Source organism: Oncorhynchus mykiss, chromosome 21 (assembly GCF_013265735.2).
Source record: "Oncorhynchus mykiss isolate Arlee chromosome 21, USDA_OmykA_1.1, whole genome shotgun sequence".
Classification (NCBI taxonomy): domain Eukaryota; kingdom Metazoa; phylum Chordata; class Actinopteri; order Salmoniformes; family Salmonidae; genus Oncorhynchus; species Oncorhynchus mykiss.
The window spans coordinates 28,624,515-28,650,359 of NC_048585.1; the positions used below are offsets into that span (position 1 = coordinate 28,624,515).

At 43.7% G+C, this 25,845-nt stretch overlaps 1 protein-coding gene across 15 annotated transcripts in view; it reads left to right on the top strand.

Moving 5' to 3' along the window:
* Window positions 1-247: 247 nt before the first annotated feature.
* Window positions 248-25,845, top strand: part of LOC110500191 (pleckstrin homology domain-containing family A member 5) — a 162,675-nt gene continuing 137,077 nt past the window's right edge. For 4 of the 15 annotated variants that reach the window (XM_036957553.1, XM_036957554.1, XM_036957555.1 and 1 more), the window contains exons 1-3: window positions 262-460; window positions 572-648; window positions 1,449-1,506. In XM_036957553.1, coding sequence (XP_036813448.1) covers window positions 369-460; window positions 572-648; window positions 1,449-1,506 — 227 coding nt within the window. In that variant the 5' untranslated portion in view covers window positions 262-368. Of the gene's footprint in view, window positions 461-571; window positions 649-1,448; window positions 1,507-10,391; window positions 11,130-25,845 lie in introns of those variants that run through there. The other 11 variants (XM_036957557.1, XM_036957563.1, XM_036957559.1 and 8 more) reach the window with 5 other exon arrangements.

A 25,845-nucleotide genomic window follows, 5' to 3' on the forward strand; every position in this document is an offset into this window, starting at 1 on the left:
TATTCCATTGGTGAATTCAGTAGCCCTAGGCTACAAGGACATGCTGTACAGATTGATATCACTCAATGCCATTTCTAATTGAATTTTACATCTTTAGCATGTAAATATCTGAGATGGGCTATTTTTATGAATCATAGGTTCGCTTTAGGCTTATATAGGCTAGTGTTTGTGCTCCTTAGTATGAACTTACAAACTATAATTTGTTTCAATAAAAGTTTGGAAAACAATGTAAAAACAGGAGGAGACCTCTCTACCATGCAAGCACGCTCCCGCCCCACAGAGGTTCCCCGCGCCCAGTTGCTAAGGTTTTCCCGAGTACGCGCCGACGGCACGGATACGCGCACTCCAGATTCCGTCCTCTGTTAGACATGGCGGCGGATCTAAACCCAGACTGGCTCTCTTGCCTGCCTTCTTCTTGGAGTTATGGGGTTACTCGGGACGGAAGGATATTCTTCATCAAGTAAATATTCCCAGGATGCAGCGCATGGAAGTGTATTGGCTTTGTTTCGACGCGTTTGATAATGTCTGTGTTATTTGCGTGTTCACCTTCTCCCCGTTTCTTACCCAACAGTGAAGAAGCCAAGAGTACGACCTGGCTGCATCCCGTCACCGGAGAGGCCGTCATAACGGGGCACAGAAAAACCCCAGGTAAAAACGGTTCTCGTAGAACTCTTCCATTCGTTACATACCGCAAGAGTCTCGGTTTTAAAGGGGTTCTGAAACCACGGAGAAACATTGAGCGAAGACTCCCTGCCGCAAGCAACAGCCGTCTCTCTCCTCTGCGCCAGGACCACCAAGTTGAGCCGCCAATTAACGTTAATGATACCTAGGCATTGCGACAGACTTGTTGAAAGTTCCGTCACGTAGGCATTCACATTTAATAAACGAATAAATTCGTTTTTTTACATTGTTTGCCACTTGCCATGGTTGTAGCCGAGACTAAGGCTTAAAGCCCGTAGTCGAAGCAGTGGGTAGTTATTTTGTAACAGTTGTTGATAACATTATAAAATGAAACATTGACGCGAGACTTGCAACACATGTTTTTGTATTGTTGTGAAAATGACTTGCGGATAAGGATGTTATTGTTACCATTCCATATCCACCGCAATAGAGGGAAGACTTCGTGCGCGGAATGCATAGGTCCTCACACTGTAAAAGCCTGCTTCTTAAGCATAGCCTATCTCACATTTTAATTGGCTCCTATCAATTCAATAAGTTGAATAACGGATACGAATGGAAATGACAATGAGGCTATTCTAACATCCGCACTAGGATATATCATTAATGGATAGCATAGCTACAAATATTGCCAAAGGGGCTGGCGTGTGTTTTCGGTCACGCGTAGATCTCTGCTCCTATCTCAACAGCCGCTTGTGTGTGTTGCGATTTATTTGTCTCGTAGCCTATTCATTACCCCCCTCTCTCTTCCCCCTCTCTTTCCCGCATAGATTTACCAACGGGATGGGAGGAGGGATATACGTTCGAAGGAGCCCGCTGCTTCATCAAGTGAGTTCGATTTTCAAAGCCACCGCGCTTTATGGGAAACACTTGATATTTGTCTTCTCGTACTGTCGCTGGCAGGCAGCTTTGTTTGACGGCAGTTGAGATTTTCCCATTTTCTCCCTCTGCCCTTCTGGAGTATTCAGGAAATATTTCCTCCACATTCCCTCCTTATGAACACACACACACACACACACACACACACACACAGAGAGTTCGAGGTCTAGTTTTTCCTCAGAACAAGTCATTACTGTCTGTGATGGAGTTTGACAAGCCAGTATGAATCTGGGCTGAACAGGCTTTACTTGTTGGGGTCGTTTCCCTTGGGACACTACGCTGCTAGACCCTGTGTAAGTACATGTGTGTGTGCTCGCACCCGAGACACCGCGTTATTAAAAATTGGCTTGAGTTTGTTGAACGTTCACATTTGGGTTGATAAGTCAGTGTTTGAGGAAACACATGTATATGATGTCTTAAGCCCTCCAGTGCTATTCAGTTGGCTTTCCTTCACCGCTCTCTCTTCTGGTTCTCTGCTATGGCCATTTGGAGAGTAGCAACTGACACATACAGTGAGCTAATAGCGTGTGTTATAAATAGGTCCACTAACAGGAGTGTGCTTTGTATCTCAAGGCATACATACTGTATCGCTGCGCTGTGAATTAGTGGGTGTTTATTTTGTGTCACTGTCAGTGATTTCTCTCCTCCTTCCACTGGATTATTACTATGGCACACTGCTGATGGCATGGACTCAAGTTGGACCGCAGGCTGAAGGAATGCAATTGGCTGAATCGCTGTCACACTTCTAGATGGGGATATCTTTCCGAAACACAAAGAGCAGCATTTTGGACTGAGAACAATTAGGCCTATTTTGTCCAGTTTATGTTTTGGAGAGCATTGCGTTGGCAGTGCATGGTGTGCTGTTTTGCAGTTTGCACTGCGCATGATTTTTTAAAAATGATTCTCAAATTCCTTGCCGGTCAGCCCATGTATTGGTCCATTATGCAGACCTTATGCCTTCCAAGTCCCCTATGCTCTCCTACATCTCAAAAGGAACTTAATGCCCTTTGATAGTCCAATGCTAAGGCAAGAAGAGGGTTTAGAGAGATTAGACACAGAGATTTATGTCCCTCTCTTTCTCTCTGGTGTTGAAGTGGTCCCATGGGACCCAGACAGTGGGCCGCTGGAGTGAGTGTGTGTGTGTCACGACCCAGCCGGTGTCCTCGTGACTCCCGTTAATACACAGGGATTCTCCCCTCTGTTTCCCTTTGTCCAAGTGTACCTGGAGACAGAACCAATCCAAGGGGAAGTGTTAGATGTTTCCTTCTCTGTTTCAGGAAACACTCCCAAGAGTCAATACCCTGCCTAGTGCACACTCCCTGAAGTACACTAGTTCACAGGCAGCTAGTGTAGTGTAACCCAGTATGCACTCTAAGCCCTTTGACTCAGACTCTGGACGCATGACCGAGCTAAACCCACTGGAGACTATGAAAGTGTCTCCCTCACTCCTCCCACCAGACAAAAACATAGTCATTTGGGGTCCTCTACCTCCCACTAAGAGAAATGTACTTCCTCTGGTAATTAAAAAAAACTTCCCATTTCTTTCGGTGTCCAACCTGGCGGGACATGACATAACATATAAGACGTCAGCATAACGTTGCTTCAACTAGCTAATATTGCCCACTGGGATGTTGCTGCTGTGGTTGAGACCTTTAATGATCCGCCTAATGTGTCTGACCTCAGTGTGTCACGCTGGGCTTCTACAGTATTACCTCCGCAGCAGGTGGAAGGCTGCCAGAGATGAGGAATGATACAGTGCATGTATTATTCCTGGGCTGTGAGGAGTTGTGGAGGGGCTCTCTAAAGGACACACACACACACACTTACTTTACAGATCCCATTCATTAACGGCCAGGGTTGCTTTCACCCAGCATCTTTAATTCACTTATCCCTCTCTCCCTTTAGCCTTCAGATATTTCTTCACTTGCGCACGCAGTAGGCCTGCATCCCAAATGGCCCCGATTTCCTATGTAGCACAGTACTTGTGACCAGGGCCCATAGGTCTCTGGTCAAAAGTGGTGCACTATATAGGGAAAGGGGTGCCATTTGGGACCTGCTGGACAGGCAGATGTATACACTTAGAATAAAGGAAGAAAGCCTACACACAGCAAATGCAGCTCCCAAGTGATTTGATATACCACTAACCACAATAGAGAACGTTTCAGCTAGCTGCAATACCCTTCATAAGGGTGTTTTGGATGTGAGTATTACTCACACACTGGGCGATGCGGTCCAAATGGCACCCTATTCCCTATGGGCCTTGGTCAAAAGTAGTGCACTCTATAGGGAACAGGTTGCCATTTGGGATGCAGCCCAGGAGTGGCAGAGAAAGCTGGATGAGGAGCCATGTTTAAGACCTGCAGTGTGGCTTCATTTCACTCTCCCTCCCCTGCTTCCCACGCTGGTTTCTTGAAGTGAGAGGAGGGGGAAGGAGGAATGAATGTGAATTGGAAAATGGTTGGAGGATATGACCTGTAACTGACACTTGGAGTGTAGGTGGGTAGGCAAAGAGAGCTAGTCAGACCGCCTTGGTAGACAGACAAGGCTGTGTTTTTTTTTTATGCAGTTCTCTCCTGGCTTAGTTTGGCAGCTGGGGGAGTACTTAGGGAATACCACAAAATAAACAGTTAGAGAAACATGGCCTGCTCCCCTTCTCTTCCACGCCCACTGGTGAATACTGCTCTCCCATTGGAGGAGGATGAGAGGTGGAGGCTCTAGGCCCGGCTCAGATCAGGTTTTGGGGCTTATGCCTGTGTGTGTGGAGCCTACATGCGAGGCCACAAAGCAGCATTAAGGAGAAGTGACATAGCTAGTGGTCTCAGCTTTACTGCAGCACTCGCCATGGTGGAATCCTCAATGGGCTGCGTTTTAATGAAACAAGCTGTGTTGTGAATCTAGATGCACCCTAAGGGATGGAATTTCAGTTTGAGAATGGTGCTGCAAAGGAATAATGGCGAGAAAGGTTCCTGTGTGTCAGGCTGAAAAGAGCGATCAGATGGAGTTGAGTGGAGCGAGAGATGTAGAACAAGAGAGTATCAAAAAAGAGACCTGATCAGATGGAGAGGGAGACCTAGATGGCTAGAGAGGTGTGTGTGTGTGAGTGAGCTTTTTGAATAGAATAAGAGCTGGGAAAAGGCTTCCAGCTGTCAGGAGGAGACGCAGGTCTTGCAGGTGTTTCCACCAGGATACAAGAGCCACTCAACTTTTCCTGAACATCTGTCAGCAGTGTGTGTACGTTTTGTGTCCACACACATTTCCACCTCTGGGATCATGTGAGCTGTGGTTGAACAGTTGGGACAGATCTATAAGTGGGTCGCTGGCTGGGTGGAGCTGCTACACAGATGAAAAGCTTCCTGTCTCGTTCGCTCACTCTTGCCCTAGCTCGCTCTCAACAGCGGGAGACGAGAGTAAGAATGGCCTGTAACATTTCTGTTGCTGATTGTTTTGACACTAGCATGTGATGACAGGCCCTCGTCAAAGCTGTTGTATGATTCACTAGAGACACTAAACTCTTATGGCTTTTCAGCAACTCTGTCCTATTGCTCTTCAACTCCTCCCTAAACACAACATGTCTCTGGTTCCACGCTACAAGCCTCTAATGAACAGGGAAAAGTTTCATTTTCTGCTTACAATAAGCTGCGAAAAGGCTGTTTAGTCAATCAATCTTATTTTGTAAATCCATTTTTTACATTGGCAGTTGTCACCAAGTGCTTATACAGATACCCAGCCTAAAGCCCCAAAGAACAAGCAATACAGATCTAGAAGCCGACTGTACAGTGCATCCCAAACGGCATCCTATTCCCTATATGGTGTACTAGATTTTGACCAGGGCTCATCAAAAGTAGTGCACTACATATAGGGAGTAGGATGCCGTTTGGGATGCAGACTTTGTGTTGCAGACTTTGTGTTGCAGACTTTGTGTTTGGCTGTGCTGCAACTAGGGTTGCAAAGGGTCGGAAACTTTCCGGAAATTTTCCATGGGAAGTTAAGCCCGGAAATTTGGGAAATTTTGCTTAAGTTCATCAAAATAGTTAGCTAATAATGGTGAACTTTTTTTGTGGGATACAAATAAGGCAATTCAAGGTCTTGTGGCATATTTTGGTTAAACTATCCCCAATTCAATGGAATTGCAACCCTCTGCATGCACAGTGCATTCTTCCATCACATGTACAGCTGATTCTCAAGATCTTTCACATGACTGAGATGATATTGAGCCCACACTACTACACTGTCTAAGCCAAGGACTACATGCTTTCTGGTAAGTTTTGATTACAGTACTGGGTGGGGTGAATATATTTTATGACATACATGATTTTTGGTTTACTAGTAAATAGTAGCCTACAGCCAACCCTGTGTGGGTTTTAGCTTGCTTAAACCAGCTTACTGAGGAGTGTTAATTCACCTGTTTTCATACATGTTTTATTTTAAATCATTTATCTTACAAAATAGTTGTTTAATCTAACTGCTTAACTATTTATCTGTACATGGAATTGTTTTTTCCTTTGTATATTTTTTTTACTCTTCTAATCTTTACAGGAAAATGCAACTGATGTGTGGAGACAATGTAGAAAAAGCTGTGTACATTTGCAAATACTGTGCCAAATCATATGTGAAGAATGCAACAAAGATACAGAATCATCGGTCCAAGTGCATAAAGTTCTCTCAGCGCTCAAAACAAGTAACCTCTGACGAAAGTCCCTCTACTTCTATTCGAGGTGAAAATTATGAATCGGACACCTTAACGATAGCAACAGCTTTTGACTCAATGGGGGAATGCAGTCAGAAATGCTGATGAATGTCTTGCTCGAGCTGTGTATGCAACTGGTTCACCTCTGATGCTCACAGGCAATGTGTATTGGAAGAGATTTCTGAATGTTCTTCGCCCAGTATACACCCCTCCAACCAGACATGCTTGATCTACTCATTTGCTGCATGCAGAGTTCAAGTGAAGGCCAAGCAAATCATAGAGAAAGCAGACTGTATTGCAATCATCTCTGATGGGTGGTCGAATGTTTGTGGGCAAGGAATAATTAACTACATCTCCACCCCTCAACCAGTATTCTACAAGAGCACAGACACAAGGGACAACAAACACACCGGTCTCTACATTGCAGATGAGCTGAATACAGTCATCAATGACCTTGGACCACAGAAGGTATTTGCACTGGTGATAGACAATGCTGTGAACATGAAGGCTGCTTGGTCTAAAGTGGAGTCCTACCCTCGCATTGAATCTGCTCCACAAGGACATCATGGAACTGAAAACAATGGATACACTACTACAAGAGAGCCAAGGAAATGGTTAGGTCATTAAGTTATAGCAGCAATCTACCTAACCAAGCGAAGTGAGAAGAGTAAGAGCACGAGCACCACATTGAAGCTGACTAGCAACACCCACTGGGGTGGTGTTGTCGTCATGTTTGACAGTCTCCTGAAGGGGAAGGAGTCTCTCCAAGAAATGGCCATATCACAGTCTGCCGATATGGACAGCCCCATCAAGAGGATCCTCCTGGATGATGTATTTTGGGAGAGAGTGGTAAGCAGCCAGAAACTCCTGAAACCTATAGCAGTAGCCATTGCACGGATTGAGGGAGACAATGCCATACTGTCTGATGTTCAGACTCTGCTGAAAGATGTAAGAGAAGAAATCCGTACTGCCCTGCCCACTTCACTGTTGCTCCAAGCAGAGGAAACTGCAGTTCTGAAATACATCAAAACGTGAAGACTTCTGCCTGAAGCATACACACTAGCAGCATACATGTTGGACCCCAAGTATGCAGGCAAGAGCATCCTGTCTGATGCAGAGATCAACAAGGCCTATTGTGTCATTACTACCGTGTCTCGCCACCTTGGCCTGGATGAGGGCAAGGTTCTTGGCAGTCTGGCGAAGTACACTTCCAAGCAAGGGCTTTGGGACGGAGATGCAATATGGCAGTCGTGCCAACATATCTCTTCAGCCACCTGGTGAAAGGGACTTTGTGGATCTGAGACTCTTTCCCCTGTTGCTTCCATCATCCTCCAAATCCCACCAACATCAGCCGCCTCAGTGCAACAGGTCCTTGTTTGGGAACACACACACCAAAGCACGCAACAGGCTGACCAATACAAGGGTTGAAAAATTGGTGGCCATCTGGGCATATTTTAGGTTTTTTTGAGCCTGACAACGAGCCGTCCTCAACAAGGTTGGAAAGTGATAGTGAAGATGAACATCAGACTCTGAGGCCTCAAGAGGTGGACATTGAGGAGGTCCAGGGAGAAGGCATGGAAGCCTGAGTGGAAGACATCCAATGCTTTAGTTTCTAGACTATCATTTTACAGATGTATGTTGAAAATGTTTTTGGAAGATGTGATGGGTCATTGGCAATCATTCAAGGAATTTTCTTTTGTTGTTCAGTGAAATCATCCCATGTGAAGAGTCAGCTCATGTAATTAAAGTTACATTTGTAACAAATGTATTTATTTATTTTTTTCTATTGGAAGGATTACCTACTTATCATAATGTAAAAGGTTTATGTTTGTCTCCATATGATATGGTAAATATATCCAATGCAAAAAACATTACATTTAAATGGTATTAATATTAATTTGCATATATTCCCATTAATTCCCATATATTCCCGTTAATTCCCACTGAAAGTTTCCACCTCTGAATATTCTCAAAAATGTGCAACTCCAGCTGCAGAAGAGTCCTTACTGAGTCATTTTCAGCCCTGGGTACCATTGCACTGCATACCCTAATCTGTGGTGGTACTATAATGGAGAATACATCTTTTCAACTTGAAATCTTGAGTTGTTATGACTGGCCATATCTATGAGTGAGTGATCTGTCAGATTCTAAGATATTATTGACCTGATTTACCATTAACCTCCCACTCCTAGCCAGAGCTCATTGCAAAGCCTGAGTGTGTTCAATCCCTACCTTTTATTTTTTTACTTAATGGAAATCTCATTACACTTTATTATACGCATTCCATGAATACACAATTCCAATATACGAATACAGACTTCAATACACACATTTACTTGTAGCAGGACATGGACACATCTTACAAGCAGAAGGAGCGGTGTGCTCTGCCCCCAGGCCCGATGCAGAAATGCAGGCAGGACCACTTGATTCATGCCTGGCGCTAAAAGAGGAGAATGTAATGGACAACATTTAAGCCAATCACTCTCAGGTCAAAGCTCGTCTGACTGGGACTGACTGGCAAATCATTAAGTGTTGGATTCAGGGTCAGTTGTCTGGGTGCAACTCAGAGTGGTGAATGTACTGCTAGTTAATTCTACAGCAATTGCTAGATTAATGGATGAGGATACGCCTTGTTTTGGATGGCCCAATAGAGGGAGAGAGCATTGGTCGCAGTCGTGATTAATCAGACTATGGTAATCAGTAGTAGTGTGTGTGAAGTGTGCACGTACCAAGGCTGTTGAAGATGTGAGGGGCTCCCCTGGTATGCCACTGCACTTCTGCCTACAGCTGTTGCGAGAGGGAGAGAGCGAGAGGGAGGAAGTTTGCAAGAGCTGGTAGGAGGAGGGTGAGAGTGAGAGCTTGAGGCCCTGACTGTCTCTCCACAGGCAGTAACTTTATTAAGTTAAAGCCTTTCCTCACTGCTCTGTTCTTTCCTCTGCAATGCTCTGTAGAATGTCCTTCCCTGCTGTGTCTGTCAATAGCAGGCTTAATGGTGTGTGCGTGCTCGCCTACCTGCGTGGGTGTGTTTGCATACTTTGCTCAATACTTTAGTCTGTTCACCTAGCTACCTTCCAATTATCATGTCCAATTTCATTGACGTGTCCCTTCTGCACTGTCTCCACTGCACTTGTAATGTCCTGAGTACTGCTGTCCGTTAGGACACTGAGGCTGTGTTGACACAGGCAGCCCAATTCAGCTTTTATTTCCACTAATTGGTCTTTTGACCAGTCACATCAGATCTTTTCACATCAGATTTTTTCCAGAGCTGATCTGATTGGTCAAAATACCAATTAGTGAAAAAAAAGATCAAAATTGGGCTGCCTGTGTCAATGCTGCCAAAGTCTTGTTTACTTACCAGTGATCAGACGGGGAGCGATGTGAGCCAGTTGCCAGATACATGTTTACACTCCCGTACTCAGAGGAGGATTGGCCTCAGGAACTCTGGTTTAGGATAACCTAGCCAGGCTAGGATCTGGACAACTTCTCTGACCATGTGGAAACAAATTCACTATGCTGTTGCTAGTGCTAATAGTGTTAATAAAAGCATAGCATTTGGAAAGCATGCGAGCCTGTCCCGGCGACTTATTGGAAATGTAAAACGTTTAGCTGGATTCTAAAACACTGTTTTACAGAATATAGCTTTGTGTTCTTTAAGAAGGGAATGATGTCCCCTAATACGCGTTGATCCACTCCATCATCATTCTCCCTCTCTCTCTGCGACGAAAGAACACGTTAGTTTCTAAGGAGCGATGATAAGAAAGCACTTGGGTACCTTGATCTCTCATCTACACAAAAATAAAAAGGTCATCTGCTCCTGAACAAATACCAGATAATGTTTGAATCGTTAGGTGTTGCGGAGAACCAGACCTTACCGACCTGTTCGTTCAGCTGCGTTCATTGATCCTCCACGATCACACGACGCTGCTGTCTTAATCATGTGTTTCAGTAGAGGGGCATTTTGATCTGTTTAAAGGTCCCATGACTACAGACGAGGAGGTGAACTGAAGGTGTACACTTTGCTGTTGGAGTGTTTTGATGCTGTTTGTTTCATCATGTTATCTCAGGAGGAAGTCTGCTATTTGACTTTTTTAAATTTTGAATGTCGGCCTTGTTGTTTCATCTAATTTATTTCTGTGGTACACCGCAGGTAGAGCGCTGCGTTGGATTGTCTGGTGTTACTGCAGAGAGGAGCAGACCGTTATTTTACCTCTCCGCTCAGTCTGCAGCATTGGGAGGATGGAACACAGCTCAAAACACTTGCTAATGGCCTCACTGCACCAAAAGCAACACGGGATCGGATCATTAGCCCAATTTATCATCCAACTCTAGTCCTTGTCAATACAGATATTCTCTGGTGTAAGTGCCTAACTGAAAAACAGAACGAATCCAAATTCCCGCTTGTGCCTCTATTAGATTAGGAGGGGCTTCAAAGGAGGATTCTGGAGGAATGGTGGAGACCTGACCTTGTGTAGCGTCTCATGGGAACCTCTGTGTGGCTGTAGGGCAGCTTTTCTCCCACTCAGGAGGACAAACGCTCACACTCTCACACAAAAACATAAGGCCTGTGGGATCAGGCCAATATTATAGAATTGGGTCATAATAATGGTGCCATTATATGATGACCTGTTATTATGATATCATTATTAGTGATGCACCGATATGACATTTTTGGCCGATACCGATATTTTCCTTGCCAAAAAAAACAATACCGATAACTGATATTTAAAATGTTTGTGGCCTTTTTAAGCATTCTCGTACATTTAAATAGTTAACACACATACACATGGATGCAGCAGTCTAAGGCATTGCATCTCAGTGCAAGAGGCGTCACTGCAGTCCCTGGTTCGAATCCAGGCTGTATCATATCCGTCCATGATTGGGAGTCCCATAGGGCGGCACAATTGGCCCAGTGTCGTCCGGCTGGGGTAGGCCGTCATTGTGAATAAGAATTTGTTCTTGACTAGTTAAATAAAGGTTACACACACACTGACCAAAAAGTTATTGAGTTGGCATTTACGTATGTCCACATTACCAGTGAAACATAATCAAAACCTATTTCTTTCACCTACTTGCTGTGCTGTTTCATTGTTAATTTGTTCAGTTTCATTCTCAACCAGGATTTCTCATACTATGGAACGCCGTGAGGGTCTTTGTGTGTCAAAAAAAGATACACGTGTCATAACAGTAAATAAGCTTGTTGACCAGTCAGGACCTGAATAGGACTGCACATCACATAATTTAATGCGTTCATAAATATTTTACGTAGTTATTACACATTGATTACACTATCACTCGTATTTCATATGTCACAGCGATTCATCGATACGTAATGCTATGATGCTGGTAAAGTTGTCTCATGCACCTATAGTGCTGTTCATTAAAAAAAAAAGCTAGGGAGCTCATTCTCCAAAAACATAGCAAAACAACATCTTTTTCAGTAGCTTTATAGTTAGCTAGCTAACAATATAGCTAGGGGTCATCTAAAATAACCCTGGTCGGACACATCTAAACTCAGGAAAAAAAAGGACCCTGCCTTTCAAATATAATTCGTAAAAATCCAAATAACTTCACAGATCTTCATTGTAAAAGGGTTTAAACACTTTCCCATGCTTGTTCAATGAACTATAAACTGTCATTAAGACTAACCGCTTACAGACGGTAGGCAATTAAGGTCAGTTATGAAAACCTAGGACACTAAAGAGGCCTTTCTACTGACTCTGAAAACACCAAAAGAAAGATGCCCAGGGTCCCTGCTCACCTGTGTGAACGTGCCTTAGGCATGCTGCAAGGAGGCATGAGGACTGCAGATGTGGTCAGGGCAATAAATTGCAATGTCCGTATTGTGAGACGCCTAAGACAGAGCTACAGGGAGACAGGACGGACAGCTGATTGTCCTCACAGTGGCAGACCATGTGTAACAACTCCTCCACAGGATCGGTACAACCGAACATCACACCTGTGGGACAGGTACAGGATGGCAACAACTGCCCAAGTTACACCAGGAACGCGCAATCCCTCCATCAGTGTTCAGACTGTCCGCAATAGGCTGAGAGGGGCTGGACTGAGGGCTTGTAGGCCTGTTGTAAGGCAGGTCCTCACCAGGCATCACCGGTAACAATGTCACCTATGGGCACAAACCACCGTCGCTGGACAAAACAGGACTGGCATAAAGTGCTCTTCACTGACGAGTCGCGGTTTTGTCTCACCAGGGGTGATGGTTGGATTTGCGTTTATCGTCGAAGGAATGAGCGTTACACCGAGGCCTGTACTCTGGAGCGGGAACGATTTGGAGGTGGAGGGTCCGTCATGGTATGGGGCGGTGTGTCACAGCGTCATCGAACTGAGCTTGTCATTGCAGGTAATCTCAATGCTGTGCATTACATCCTCCTCCCTCATGTGGTACCCTTCCTGCAAGCTCATCCTGACATGACCCTCCAGCTTAACAATGCCACCAGCCATACTGCTCGTTCTGTCCATCATTTCCTGCAAGACAGGAATGCCAGTGTTCTGCCATGGCCAGCGAAGAGCCCGGATCTCAATCCCATTGAGCACATCTGGGACCTGTTGGAATGGAGGGTGAGGGCTAGGGCCATTCCTCCCAGAAATGTCTGGGAAATTGCAGGTGCCTTGGTGGAAGAGTGTGGTAACATCTCACAGCAAGCCCTGGCAAGCTGTTGCAGTCCATGATGAGATTCACTGCAGTACTTAATGCAGCTAGTGGCCAGTGACTGTAACTTTTGATTTTGACCCCCCCTCCCTTTGTTCAGGGACACATTATTCAATTTATGTTAGTCACATGTCTGTGGAACGTGTTCAGTTTGTCTTTCTCAGTTTTTGAATCTTATGTTCATACAAATATTTACACATGTTAAGTTTGCTGGAAATTAACACAGTTGACAGTGAGAGGACGTTTCTTTTTTTGCTGATGTCATGTGAAGCTAGCCACAATAAGGATTATCCACAATGGTGGACTTTGCAGTTAGCCTTCACAATAAAAGTATGTAATTGACAGTGATGCAAATGAATACAACTGCCCCAATTGAATAGATCATGCTAAACGAGGTTGGAATGTTATATAAAATCAACAAAAGACAGTAATTTGTTAATTTGACAAATCTGTTGGAATCACACTGGATGTATTATACTTTAGAATTGCATTGGGGCAAACTTATTTCACTGTACATCCTTACCTATGGATTGTGGATCAATGACATGGGGTATCAGTCTCCTCAGTGACACCCAGAGAACATTAGCGCCGTAGCTCTTATTGCTGGACTCTGAAACAACTGTGAATTGAGCCACATTTATTGTCAACCTATGTGTATTGAACACTATTCCAGAGGAAAAACAATACTGTGTGGATGTTTTGGAGTCTGATAACTCTGAGGACATTGGGAAAATATATATGGACTGATATACCATTTCATTGATCCCCAATCCTTAGGTAAAGCGCTACAGTGCAATATGAATGTCAAAACACACAATCGGCTGACTGCGGAGATGATTTCACACAGTCACTGTTCCTCAATAAGAGCTATAACGCTTATATTTGCGTAAACTCTTCACAGTTGTGTTCTGTGGGTGTCATCGAGTAGACTGATACCCCATTTCATTGCTTCACATTCCAAACTTGTTTAACATTATCTACTCTAAATATGGCATGATTCCATCAATTGTAACCTTCTGCATCACTTTCAAAGAAGTACTTTTATTTTGAAGGCAAACTGCAAATTTCACTATTGTGCCTAATCATTATTGTGGCTAGCCTCACAACACATAACCCGGTCCGGACGAGTCTCAGTAGCCAGTTTAAGCTGGCTGGCTGCTTATAACGTTATCTTTGGGCAACGTGTTTAAGTAGCTGGCTAGCTATTTATTTTCATGAACTGAAGTTCAATTTCAATAGGCGAACAAGTGGCTACCTAGCTAATACTTACTCACAAGGATTCCTAAATCATTGCTCGGAAAAATGAAAATGACTGCAGTGTCTACTGGTCATTGTTTTCAGGCTGGTTAAATTGGTGTTAGCTAGGTACCAAGCTAAAGCTAGCTACCCCAGAAGTTGCGGTCGAACAAATAATGCTTTATTACCAACGTGGCATTGTAAACACATCGTTCGTGCCCGGCGTTTGCTTGTTTGCAGACTTTTTTGTGCAGCTTTGACAGTGCTACTGATAGTAGTGGTGACGCTTGGCTTGCACGTGCAAATTCAGAACACACAACATTCTATAATAGAACTGTGTTATTTGATCTGTCAAATTAAAAACACGTCTTATTGTCAAATAGTGTTATTTGACGTGTATCTTTTTTGACTCGCAAACACCCAAAGGCGTTCCATAGTATGGAGTGAAGCTAATAGCAGTGACACTATTACTGTCCAACTCCGGTAGGGAAACATCTCAAAAATAACGCACTTGGTAGTGTGTACCCGTGCTAAAGGAAACATCACCCACGAAAGAGAACGGTTGATTGTCAAGGGCAATGAATTCCATTATCTTGGCATTAATGGATTTCGCCTTTGAGTTGTCTCGCTGAGGTGTTCTTACTCTTGACTGCTCGATCCACACTGCAGACATTGTGGGCTAGGTTAGGAATGCTGTGATGCACTTGTAGCGCAAAATGTTACGTGGCGTATTTACGTCATGCACCTACGTTAAAGATATGCACGTCAGCTTTGACATCAATTTTGCACATCTGCGTTAAACTAGACATCGGGCCGATACCGATGTTGGCATTTTTAGCTAATATCGTCCGATCCCGATATGTTCACCGATTTATATTGTTCATCCCTAATCATTATAATAGTGTAATGCGTGATAATATAGGTTATAGATTTGCCTAGAACATATTTTGAGATGACAAGCAGCAGAAGTGGAAGCATACCTGTCACAGACCTATTATTTGACCATGCTGGTCATTTATGAACATTTGAATATCTTGGCCATGTTCTGTTATAATCTCCACCCGGCACAGCCAGAAGAGGACTGGCCACCCCTCATAGCCTGGTTCCTCTCTAGGTTTCTTCCTAGGTTTTGGCCTTTCTTGGGAGTTTTTCCTAGCCAACGTGCTTCAACACCTGCATTGCTTGCTGTTTGGGGTTTTAGGCTGGGTTTCTGTACAGCATTTTGAGATATCAGCTGATGTACGAAGGGCTATATAAATACATTTGATTTGATTTTGATTTGATAATATCTCATGGGAGGGACAGGCAAATGGAGAGTTATATTCACTCTAGTTTTCATGGACATTATGTCCTCTGGGTCTTTTCATTAGATCAACTCTGACAGCCTCTTTGGGTTAGACTGGTTCTATGAGGCAGATGTTGACCCACTCAGCAGACTCACTGTGGCTGAAGAGCCAGTTGGTTGAAGGGGTATTCCAATCCTACCCTATGAGGGCCGGACTACTGCTGGTTTTGTTTTCTACCTGATAATGAATCGCACCCACCTGTTGTCCCAGGTCAAAATCTGTCCCTGATTAGAGGGGGAAAATGCATTGGAACTGGCTTTGAGGTCCATATTTGAGTGACAGCCTATGTTGGTAATGCTCTGAAGGTCTAGTTGATTGTAGGAGTAGGCCTAGATCTCTGTATTGGGCCGTCAGGTCTTTCTGTGTTGTGGCTGATATTTCATGGCCTGTGGTCAGTTATCCCCTCTGTTTTGTGTTGTGGTCTGACATACTTGCCTGGCTACCCAGACACCTTGCTCCGGCTAAACACTACGCCACGCCCACGGACGTTAGTTTCTTCTCTGCAATAAGTCTGGATCTGAGTACCTTCTCGACTTCCCGGGCCAGCTGATTGGTCCAGAAACCAATGGGTTGGGCCAGAGCCAGAAAACACGTGGGTAAAGCGGCAGTTTGAAAATGTGTTAATGGCTATGATCCCTTGATTAGAAACGATCCAATCGCTGATGACTTTGTTTTGTACAATGCCCCTCGTCACCACAAACGACTTGAATATGGGCAGTCTCAGAGTAAAGTATGTGGCGGACGACAGAGCAGCAGCAGAATCATTCATCGTGAGTTGTCAGGCTAATGAAATGCAGAGTCTGTGATTTGTTGTCGCTGAAATGGTTTTCTGGTCTGTGGTCTGTTGGCCAGTGATTTACTGCCCCTCCCTAGATGAGAGGCCCTCCCTCTGATCCACGGGAAGTCAGGCCCACAGGCCGCAGGAAACAGACTAATCTACTTCCTATCCATGTGTGAACGCTGTCATGGTAACTGCAGCTCTTCTGCCCCCTTCTCTCTCTTTTGTGGTCACCAATTCATATCTGTTCAGTTTTTCTTCATGTCGCCAACCAAGCTTTTAAAACATGATATGATATCCATTTGTCCTGTCTGTCATGCTTGTCTGGAGCCGTGCCACAAGACAGAACGAACTGATAGTCCCCTAAGGTCAGTATAAACAGTCACTGTGAAATCAGACTGAACTGGACACAGATCCACAGCAGACAAGACTGTTGGTGCTTCACACAGAGACTGTTTACTGCAGTCCAAGTCACGCTATAATCAACTGTGTACCTTCAAACTGGATTGGGTCTGTACTGATACTGTGTGGGAATAAGCTTTAATACGGAGAGTGTGGTGTGTCTGTCATTGCGTCTGTGTGTCTGCATTATCCAAGCATCAGATTTGTCTTTGGAAAGTGGAAATTAAAGTCTCCCAGAAGGAGCCAGAATGCCAGGCAATCCATAGTGTTCAGCGGTGCAGTGGCTTGGGCTTTTCTCATCTGAGATTGGATGCTCTATCACCCCTCCCTCTTCCTGTGAGACCCAGGGATCAACTGTAATTAACACCACTATTTCAACAGGGTGATAGAGCTCAATGGCTACACACACACACACACACACACACTGCAACTAAGCCTCACTCATATTTGAGGTATTACGAAGAGAAGCATCTGCTTTGGATTACTGTACGTGATGATTCACAACCCAATATCCTCCACCCTTTACTATGAGTTTCTCCCTCAATCACTCCCAACTTTGAATTACTTTATTTTTGGACACACACACACACACACGTCTGTTGGCTCTTAGTGATTCTGGTCAGGAAAAAAAACAATCTAGCCAACTGTAACCAAAGGAGAAAAAAACCTAGGAAAGTGCACAAACTGTAATTTTAGGTTCAATTGTTCATACTCTCAGCTATTCTGTAACCTTCCTAAGGACTCTGGTCAGATAGCCTTCTTAATGACTCTGGTCAGATAGCCTTCTTAACGACTCTGGTCAGATAACCTTCTTAACGACTCTGGTCAGATAGCCTTCTTAACGACTCTGGTCAGATAGCCTTCTTAATGACTCTGGTCAGATAGCCTTCTTAATGACTCTGGTCAGATAGCCTTCTTAATGACTCTGGTCAGATAGCCTTCTTAATGACTCTGGTCAGATAGCCTTCTTAACGACTCTGGTCAGATAGCCTTCTTAATGACTCTGGTCAGATAGCCTTCTTAATGACTCTGGTCAGATAGCCTTCTTAATGACTCTGGTCAGATAGCCTTCTTAATGACTCTGGTCAGATAGCCTTCTTAACGACTCTGGTCAGATAGCCTTCTTAATGACTCTGGTCAGATAGCCTTCTTAATGACTCTGGTCAGATAGCCTTAACAACTCTGGTCAGATAACCTTCTTAACGACTCTGGTCAGATAGCCTTCTTAATGACTCTGGTCAGATAGCCTTCTTAATGACTCTGGTCAGATAGCCTTCTTAATGACTCTGGTCAGATAGCCTTCTTAACGACTCTGGTCAGATAGCCTTCTTAATGACTCTGGTCAGATAGCCTTCTTAATGACTCTGGTCAGATAGCCTTCTTAATGACTCTGGTCAGATAACCTTCTTAATGACTCTGGTCAGATAGCCTTCTTAATGACTCTGGTCAGATAGCCTTCTTAATGACTCTGGTCAGATAACCTTCTTAACGACTCTGTTCAGATAGCCTTCTTAACGACTCTGGTCAGATAACCTTCTTAATGACTCTGGTCAGATAACCTTCTTAACGACTCTGTTCAGATAGCCTTCTTAACGACTCTGGTCAGATAACCTTCTTAACGACTCTGGTCAGATAACCTTCTTAACGACTCTGGTCAGATAGCCTTCTTAACGACTCTGGTCAGATAGCCTTCTTAACGACTCTGGTCAGATAGCCTTCTTAACGACTCTGGTCAGATAGCCTTCTTAATGACTCTGGTCAGATAGCCTTCTTAATGACTCTGGTCAGATAACCTTCTTAACGACTCTGTTCAGATAGCCTTCTTAACGACTCTGGTCAGATAACCTTCTTAATGACTCTGGTCAGATAACCTTCTTAACGACTCTGTTCAGATAGCCTTCTTAACGACTCTGGTCAGATAACCTTCTTAACGACTCTGGTCAGATAACCTTCTTAACGACTCTGGTCAGATAGCCTTCTTAACGACTCTGGTCAGATAGCCTTCTTAACGACTCTGGTCAGATAGCCTTCTTAACGACTCTGGTCAGATAGCCTTCTTAATGACTCTGGTCAGATAGCCTTCTTAATGACTCTGGTCAGATAGCCTTCTTAATGACTCTGGTCAGATAGCCTTCTTAATGACTCTGGTCAGATAGCCTTCTTAATGACTCTGGTCAGATAGCCTTCTTAATGACTCTGGTCAGATAGCCTTCTTAATGACTCTGGTCAGATAGCCTTCTTAATGACTCTGGTCAGATAGCCTTCTTAATGACTCTGGTCAGATAACCTTCTTAACGACTCTGTTCAGATAGCCTTCTTAACGACTCTGTTCAGATAACCTTCTTAACGACTCTGGTCAGATAGCCTTCTTAACGACTCTGGTCAGATAGCCTTCTTAACGACTCTGGTCAGATAGCCTTCTTAACGACTCTGGTCAGATAGCCTTCTTAACGACTCTGGTCAGATAGCCTTCTTAACGACTCTGGTCAGATAGCCTTCTTAACGACTCTGGTCAGATAGCCTTCTTAACGACTCTGGTCAGAGAACCTTCTCAACGACCCTGGTCAGAGAACCTTCTCAACGACCCTGGTCAGTGAACCTTCTCAACGACCCTGGTCAGAGAACCTTCTCAACGACCCTGGTCAGAGAACCTTCTCAACGACCCTGGTCAGAGAACCTTCTCAACGACCCTGGTCAGAGAACCTTCTCAACGACCCTGGTCAGATAGCCTTCCCATCGACCCTGGTCAGATAGCCTTCCCAACGACCCTGGTCAGATAGCCTCAAAAAGTAATGCATCAAATCGTAGGTGTGATGCATTACATCACCTCCTGAGAGCCTTCACAATGGCCATTTGTGTTCGTATATACACACATCTCTATCCCTCTCTGTGTTCCTCCATCACCTTCAGCACAATCCACATGGTGGAATTACTGGTGTGAATTAGGGTAGAGGTCCTATGTCATGCCCCGTAATGTCTGCTAATAAGATATATTGATTGGAGAGGGAGAGAGGAAGAGAGAGAGCGCGCCGTTACAGTTTCTAACTTAGCCTCCTTAGAGATGTGGAGTTTCTGTCTTCAGTCGAAAATAACTGGCGGGGAGTTTGAGAGGAGAGAAGTTCATCCAGCTGTGTCTTGTCTGTTTTAATGAACAAAATAACAACTGATTTACATGGCATAGGCCGCACAGACCAGTAACATCAACTCAAAATATTATATTCTTTTGAAAATAAATTGCATTAGTCGTATATAATGTTTCTTAGGACCTGCATAAACACATTTAATAATGCATTTCTTTGTGAGGGTGAATGCTTTGCCACGCTTTAAATCATGAACATTCTGTTGTTGTTGTCCGACATCAAACTTGACCTTGTCATTATAAAAAAAAGTATAAACACATGAATGACTGGTTCAAATAGCAACGTTACATGCACACCAAAAAAAAAAAACTGTTTATAAATGTATTTTTCAATCCAAGAAGCCAGGCAACTAAAATAAACTTTCTCGACAATGTTTTGGTTCATTGCTATCCATCTCATATAATTACCAGAACATATCTGACAACGTTTTACATTGAACTCTAGTCAACCTTTTTTGTTAATTCACCGTACCGGGAAAATGAACACATTACAAGGTAATTATTTATGATGAGCTGCTAACTTACTGTTGTATGATGAGCTGCTAACTTACTGTTGTATGATGAGCTGCTAACTTACTGTTGTGAATGTGACGAATGAAAGCGGGTTTGAATTTAGGACATGTTACTGTCTCCTCGGGTTACCATGACAACGGGCGCATCAACCGGGTCAAAGTTGAATGTCTCTTGCTCCTTGCCGGGTATAGCGATGGCTATATAAAAGGCAAACGCTGACAAGATGTAAAAATGGGGCTATTTGAAAGGGGATCATATAAACATTGCCCAATTGTTTTTGACAGGCAACATACCATGAATCCTATGTGAAAGGAGCAGGAGAATCCCACAGTCCTTGTATGGCAACACACAGCAGGTGTTTTGTGTGTGTGGCCGTCTCTCCTGTGGTGAAGTGAGGGAAGAGGTCATCAGGCTCATGGGTTGTCCAGGTTATCCAGGGGCATACACAAAACACAGATGTGTGTGACTGCCTGCTTGCCTGCCTGCGTGTGTTAGGCCAAACAAAAGACAGAATCTCGGGATAGGAAGGGCATGACTCATCTCTCAGTGAATCTCAATGCCATTGTTTATGGATCAGTCATATAATCTAGAAGACTAACATAAATAAAACATGCGCTTGCAGCTGCACTCTCCTCCAGTTCCATCCACACAGTGTTTGCCTTTCTATTCCATCCCTTGTGTTTCCTGACCTTGTCTCTCGTTTGTGTGTGTGTGTGCGACTGTGTGTGATTCCAGTACATTATGTCCTGTTGGTCAGAGAGGGGTTAGTATAGGCGGCCCAGTGCCAAATAACAGCTGAAACTAACAAAGTCCTCTTGACCAGATACAACTGGGTCTAGGTTCCCCGTGGATCTCTGAGTCACCAACATCAAAACCTGATCTCAAATACTTTCCTGCCTCAGGGCCTGGACAGCTTGCTATCTATCATCGACGGGAAAATGAATTCCCATGTTAGCCTTACATTCTCCTGTAAAATGTTTTGATTATCTGTCCGACAATTGAAGCTCAACAGAAGTTGGGTGATGCAACAGGACAACGACCCAAATCACAGAATGGCTTCAATAGAAGAAAATACGCCTTCTGGAGTGGCCAAGGCTTGAGATCAGGGCTCTGACGATTGAGATGCTGTGGCATGATATCGAGCGGTTTCCACCAGACATCCAAAGAATATTTCTGAACTGAAACAGTTTTGTAAAGCGGAATGGTCTAATAATTCCTCCTGACTGTTGTGCAGGTCTGGAACGGAACTACAGAAAACGTTTGGTTGAGGTTATTGCTGCCAAAGTAGAGTGAACCCGTTATTAAATCCAAGGGTTCACATACTTTTTCCACTGCACTGTGAATGTTTACGCGGTGTGTTCAATAAATACATTTAAACATGTAATTGTTTGTGTGTTATTAGTTTAAGCAGACTGTGTTTGTCTATTGTTGTGACCTAGATGAAGATCAGATCAAATTTAATGCCCAATTTATGCAGAAAGGTTCACATACGTTTTCTTGCCACTGTAAGTACCATTTGTGTCGCCATATGGTCAAAGTAACAGACAAAGGTTTTCCCGTGAACCATTGGGTTGATCTACATGAAATGATGCAACTTGGGCTCCCTTTGAAAACCTCCCCTCTTTTTCGGCTTCCTCTGTAATAGCTGGGCTGATGCCTCCAAAGTTGGAGAGCTTGGCTTTGCTGTTTACTCTTTGCCCAGGCCCCATGCAGGCCTCCCAGAACAGGGCCTATACATTTCAGATGGTGGGTTTATAGTTCTGGCTATAGTCCTCCCAGTGAATGTACTAATCCAACTCAGTGTATCAGCCCCAGTCTTGGCCTGCTCACTACCCACCAGCAGCCTGACACCAGGGCCGAGCCCAGAGCTAGGGCACACGCTTAGGCTGAGAGGGATTTATTAAATAGGTAATGGACTACACTGCCTAGCTTTGTAATGATCAGGGGGATCTGAATATGCCACCTGCAAGGCTTTTGATGATTCTGAAAATTCCAATCTGTGTTGGCAACTGGTTTGGACTGTTTCTCTGAGTGGTTTTCAATATGGTAATGTTCTAAATCTGTTTTCATTTTGGGAAAAAATCCTCCCAAATACTCTCATGCAATCAGATGGATTGAATAGAGAAAAACAAACGGAGTGAGAGCAATAAAAGGGATTGTTGAGGTGAAGCTTGAAGCTGGTCTCTGTAGCTACCAGAATCAATTGAAATGTTTCTGGCTCTGCATTAAAAAGGAGTTTGTTTATCGATAGGCAGTGCAAAATACAGACGCTTGCCATTTCATAGTTCTATTTTGGGATGTTTTTCAGGAATTATTTTTTTATGGCTTTGAATGTGAAAAATCTTTTGTTTCAGAACTGGAAATCTAGCTTTGAGAATTCTTTGTCTATGCTGCCTTAGGGCCAAGCCAACAGATACGTGAAGGATTGTTATCTCTAGGATTTCTCTCCAACAGTGTGTGTGCATGTGCAAGCGCAATTTGTTTTACTGTCCATACAAATGTACAGTTGGTTGTGTGTGTGGCAGGGTCATTGGGTTTGGTGTTGAGCTGTTCCATCCAATGACACCCAAAGGTGAAACAAGGTACCCATCATCACATTTTTAAATGGCTGCCAAGCTTTCATGACATTGTCTGTTTTTCTGCAGTGCTATATGCTGTGTACAACAACTGAACAATACACATTAGATCCTTCCACCACAAATGGGATGCCAATTAGGTGGATGAGAGATGACTGAGATTGGTGCTACATGGGTTGACCTATAGGCCTACAGTTCTGTTACTGTCGAGGGTAATAGAGCCCCACAGTGGAGGTGTCATAATACCCATAGAACCTAGCGGTCAAACAGGGAAATTGTTCCAATCGTTTATCCACCATTCATTTTTCCCATAGGGGATTTTAGAAACACTTCAAATAAGGTCTGTGTTGTGTGTAGGCTTACCCTGGTGTGACGTTTTGATAACTGTGTAAATCTCTCTCGGACAAGGTGACTTTTATCAATCTATTCAGCTCTATTTACTCTGATTTTGAACATGCTAGAAATCCCTGCCAGCTCCCGCACGTCATCTTTAGCTGACACCTTTGCTAACAGGTATTGTGTCAATTTAAAACTTGCCCAAGACAGTTCCCAGAATGGTCAATTTTTAAATAAATGTAGCCAATTTATTCATTGCTCAATTAATTAGTTAATCCAGAGATTCTTACCTATGCCTCAATTCGGCAGTCTCATCCAGAGCATAATGGCATTTGTAGTTCTGTATGATAGCCACATTAGCATTTCATTTTTGGGGGGGTAAATACAGGCAAATATATTGATAAAAGTCGCCTTGTCCAAGAGAGACTTCCACGGTTATCAACATGTCATGTCAGGTTAAACCTACACAACACAGCCCTTATCTTAAGGATTTCTAATGGGGGAAAAATGAAAGGTAGAAAAACTATTGGAACCATTTCCCTGTTTGACCGCTAGGTTTTAGGGGTATTATGACTCATACTTTGGCACTCTGACGTGTGTGTATAATGAGGTTAGCTGAAGTAATATGGTTCTAATCAGGGGTTCAATGGCACCTGGAGGAGATGCCTATGTAGTAAGGCTGTTGATTTACAGTTGACAGCCTTCTTATTGCTGATTTCGCTCTTTTTTTTTCTCTCTTTCTCTCTATTTTATCTCTTTCTTACTCTCTTTCTCTGACTGTCTACCGGTCTCCTCCTCCTCTTCCACTATGAAAAGATAATGGTTGTTTTAATTAGACCACATTGGCTAAGTGAATTACTGACAGTCAGGTTGAAATGGAAAATCAAGTTGAATCTAATTGTGTATGCACATCCTCGTACATCTGGGATGGACCAGTGAGGCTTCAAGGTGATAGTTTATAGAGGACAGCTCTCGCTCTCAAACTGCTCAGAGGAGAGGAGAAGAGAAGAGCGAAGGAGGAGAGGGGAATGGGAGGGGAGAGAAATACACTGCTCTAGCTCCCAGCTCATAAAAGGAAGGAAAAGTGGCTTTGGCCAGTGGATAAGACATTTATCTCACAAACATGATATTTTAATGGATCCGAAATGTACTACTGATTATGTGCAGCTTGTACCTCCTCTGTGGGAACAGGCTGTATGAAGAATAGATTTAGCTTTACACACTTTCTGATTCAGTGGGAATCAGATCATGTAATTTGCGTTGAAAATGCACGCGCGCACACACATGCAAACGCGCACGCACAGCTAGAATAACCTGCCTCTAGGCACTCCTGACTGACCTCGGCCCTGGTTGAAATCAGCATTGTAGATACTGTAGAAATGCAGCCTGTGTGCGTGTATCTGTGTGTGTGTGTGTGTGTGTGTGTCATGGAAATCCAGCAGCCTTAAATATTTCACTAGTGTTCCACCACCAGACTCATTAAACCAGATTAGGTCGCTCTGAATTCTGAATCAGAGACACTGAGAGTGGAGGGACTCTGCATGATAATCACAGCACAGACACACACTTTGACCTGTGTCATTATGAGCCTGTCCCATATACATTTTAATGCAGGATTGATCCTTCTTTCCTCCCTTCCTTGAGCTGGCCTAATCACTGATCTGACACGACCCGGTTGATGAAACGAATGTAGTGAACCTTGATTACACCTAGAAGGGAATGGCACCCTATTCCTTGTGTGGTACACTTGGTGTCCTGGTCTATGGCAGGGGTAGGAAAATCCACAGTCTACAGTTGAAGTCGGAATTTTACATACACTTAGGTTGGAGTCATTAAAACTCATTTTTCAACCACTCCACAAATTTCTTGTGAACAAACTATAGTTTTGGCAAGTCGGTAAGGACTCCTACTTTGTGCATGACACAAGTAATTTTTCCAACAATTGTTTACAGACAGATTATTTCACTTATAATTCACTGTATCTCAATTCCAATGGATCAGAAGTTTACATACACTAAGTTGACTGTGCCTTTAATCAGCTTGGAAAATTCCAGAAAACGATGTCATGGCTTTAGAAGCTTCTGATAGGCTAATTGACATAATTTTAGTTAATTGGAGGTGTACCTGTGGATGTATTTCAAGGTCTACCTTCAAACACAGTGCCTCTTTGCTTGACATCCTGGGGAAATCAAAAGAAATCAGCCAAAACCTCAGAAAATAAATTGTAGACCTCCACAAGTCTGGTTCATCTCTGGGAGCAATTTCCAAATGCCTGAAGGTACCACGTTCATCGGTACAAACAATAGTACGCAAGTATAAACACCATGGGACCACGCAGCCGTCATACCGCTCAGGAAGGAGACGCGTTCTGTCTCCTAGAGAAGAACGTACTTTGGTGCGAAAAGTGCAAACCATCCCAGAACAACAGCAAAGCACCCTGTGAAGATTCTGGAGGAAACAGGTATAAAAGTATCTATATCCACAGTAGAATGAGTACTATATCAACATAACCTGAAAGGCTGCTCAGCAAGGAAGAAGCCACTGCTCCAAAACCGCCATTAAAAAGCCAGACTACAGTTTGCAACTGCACATGGGGACAAAGATGGTA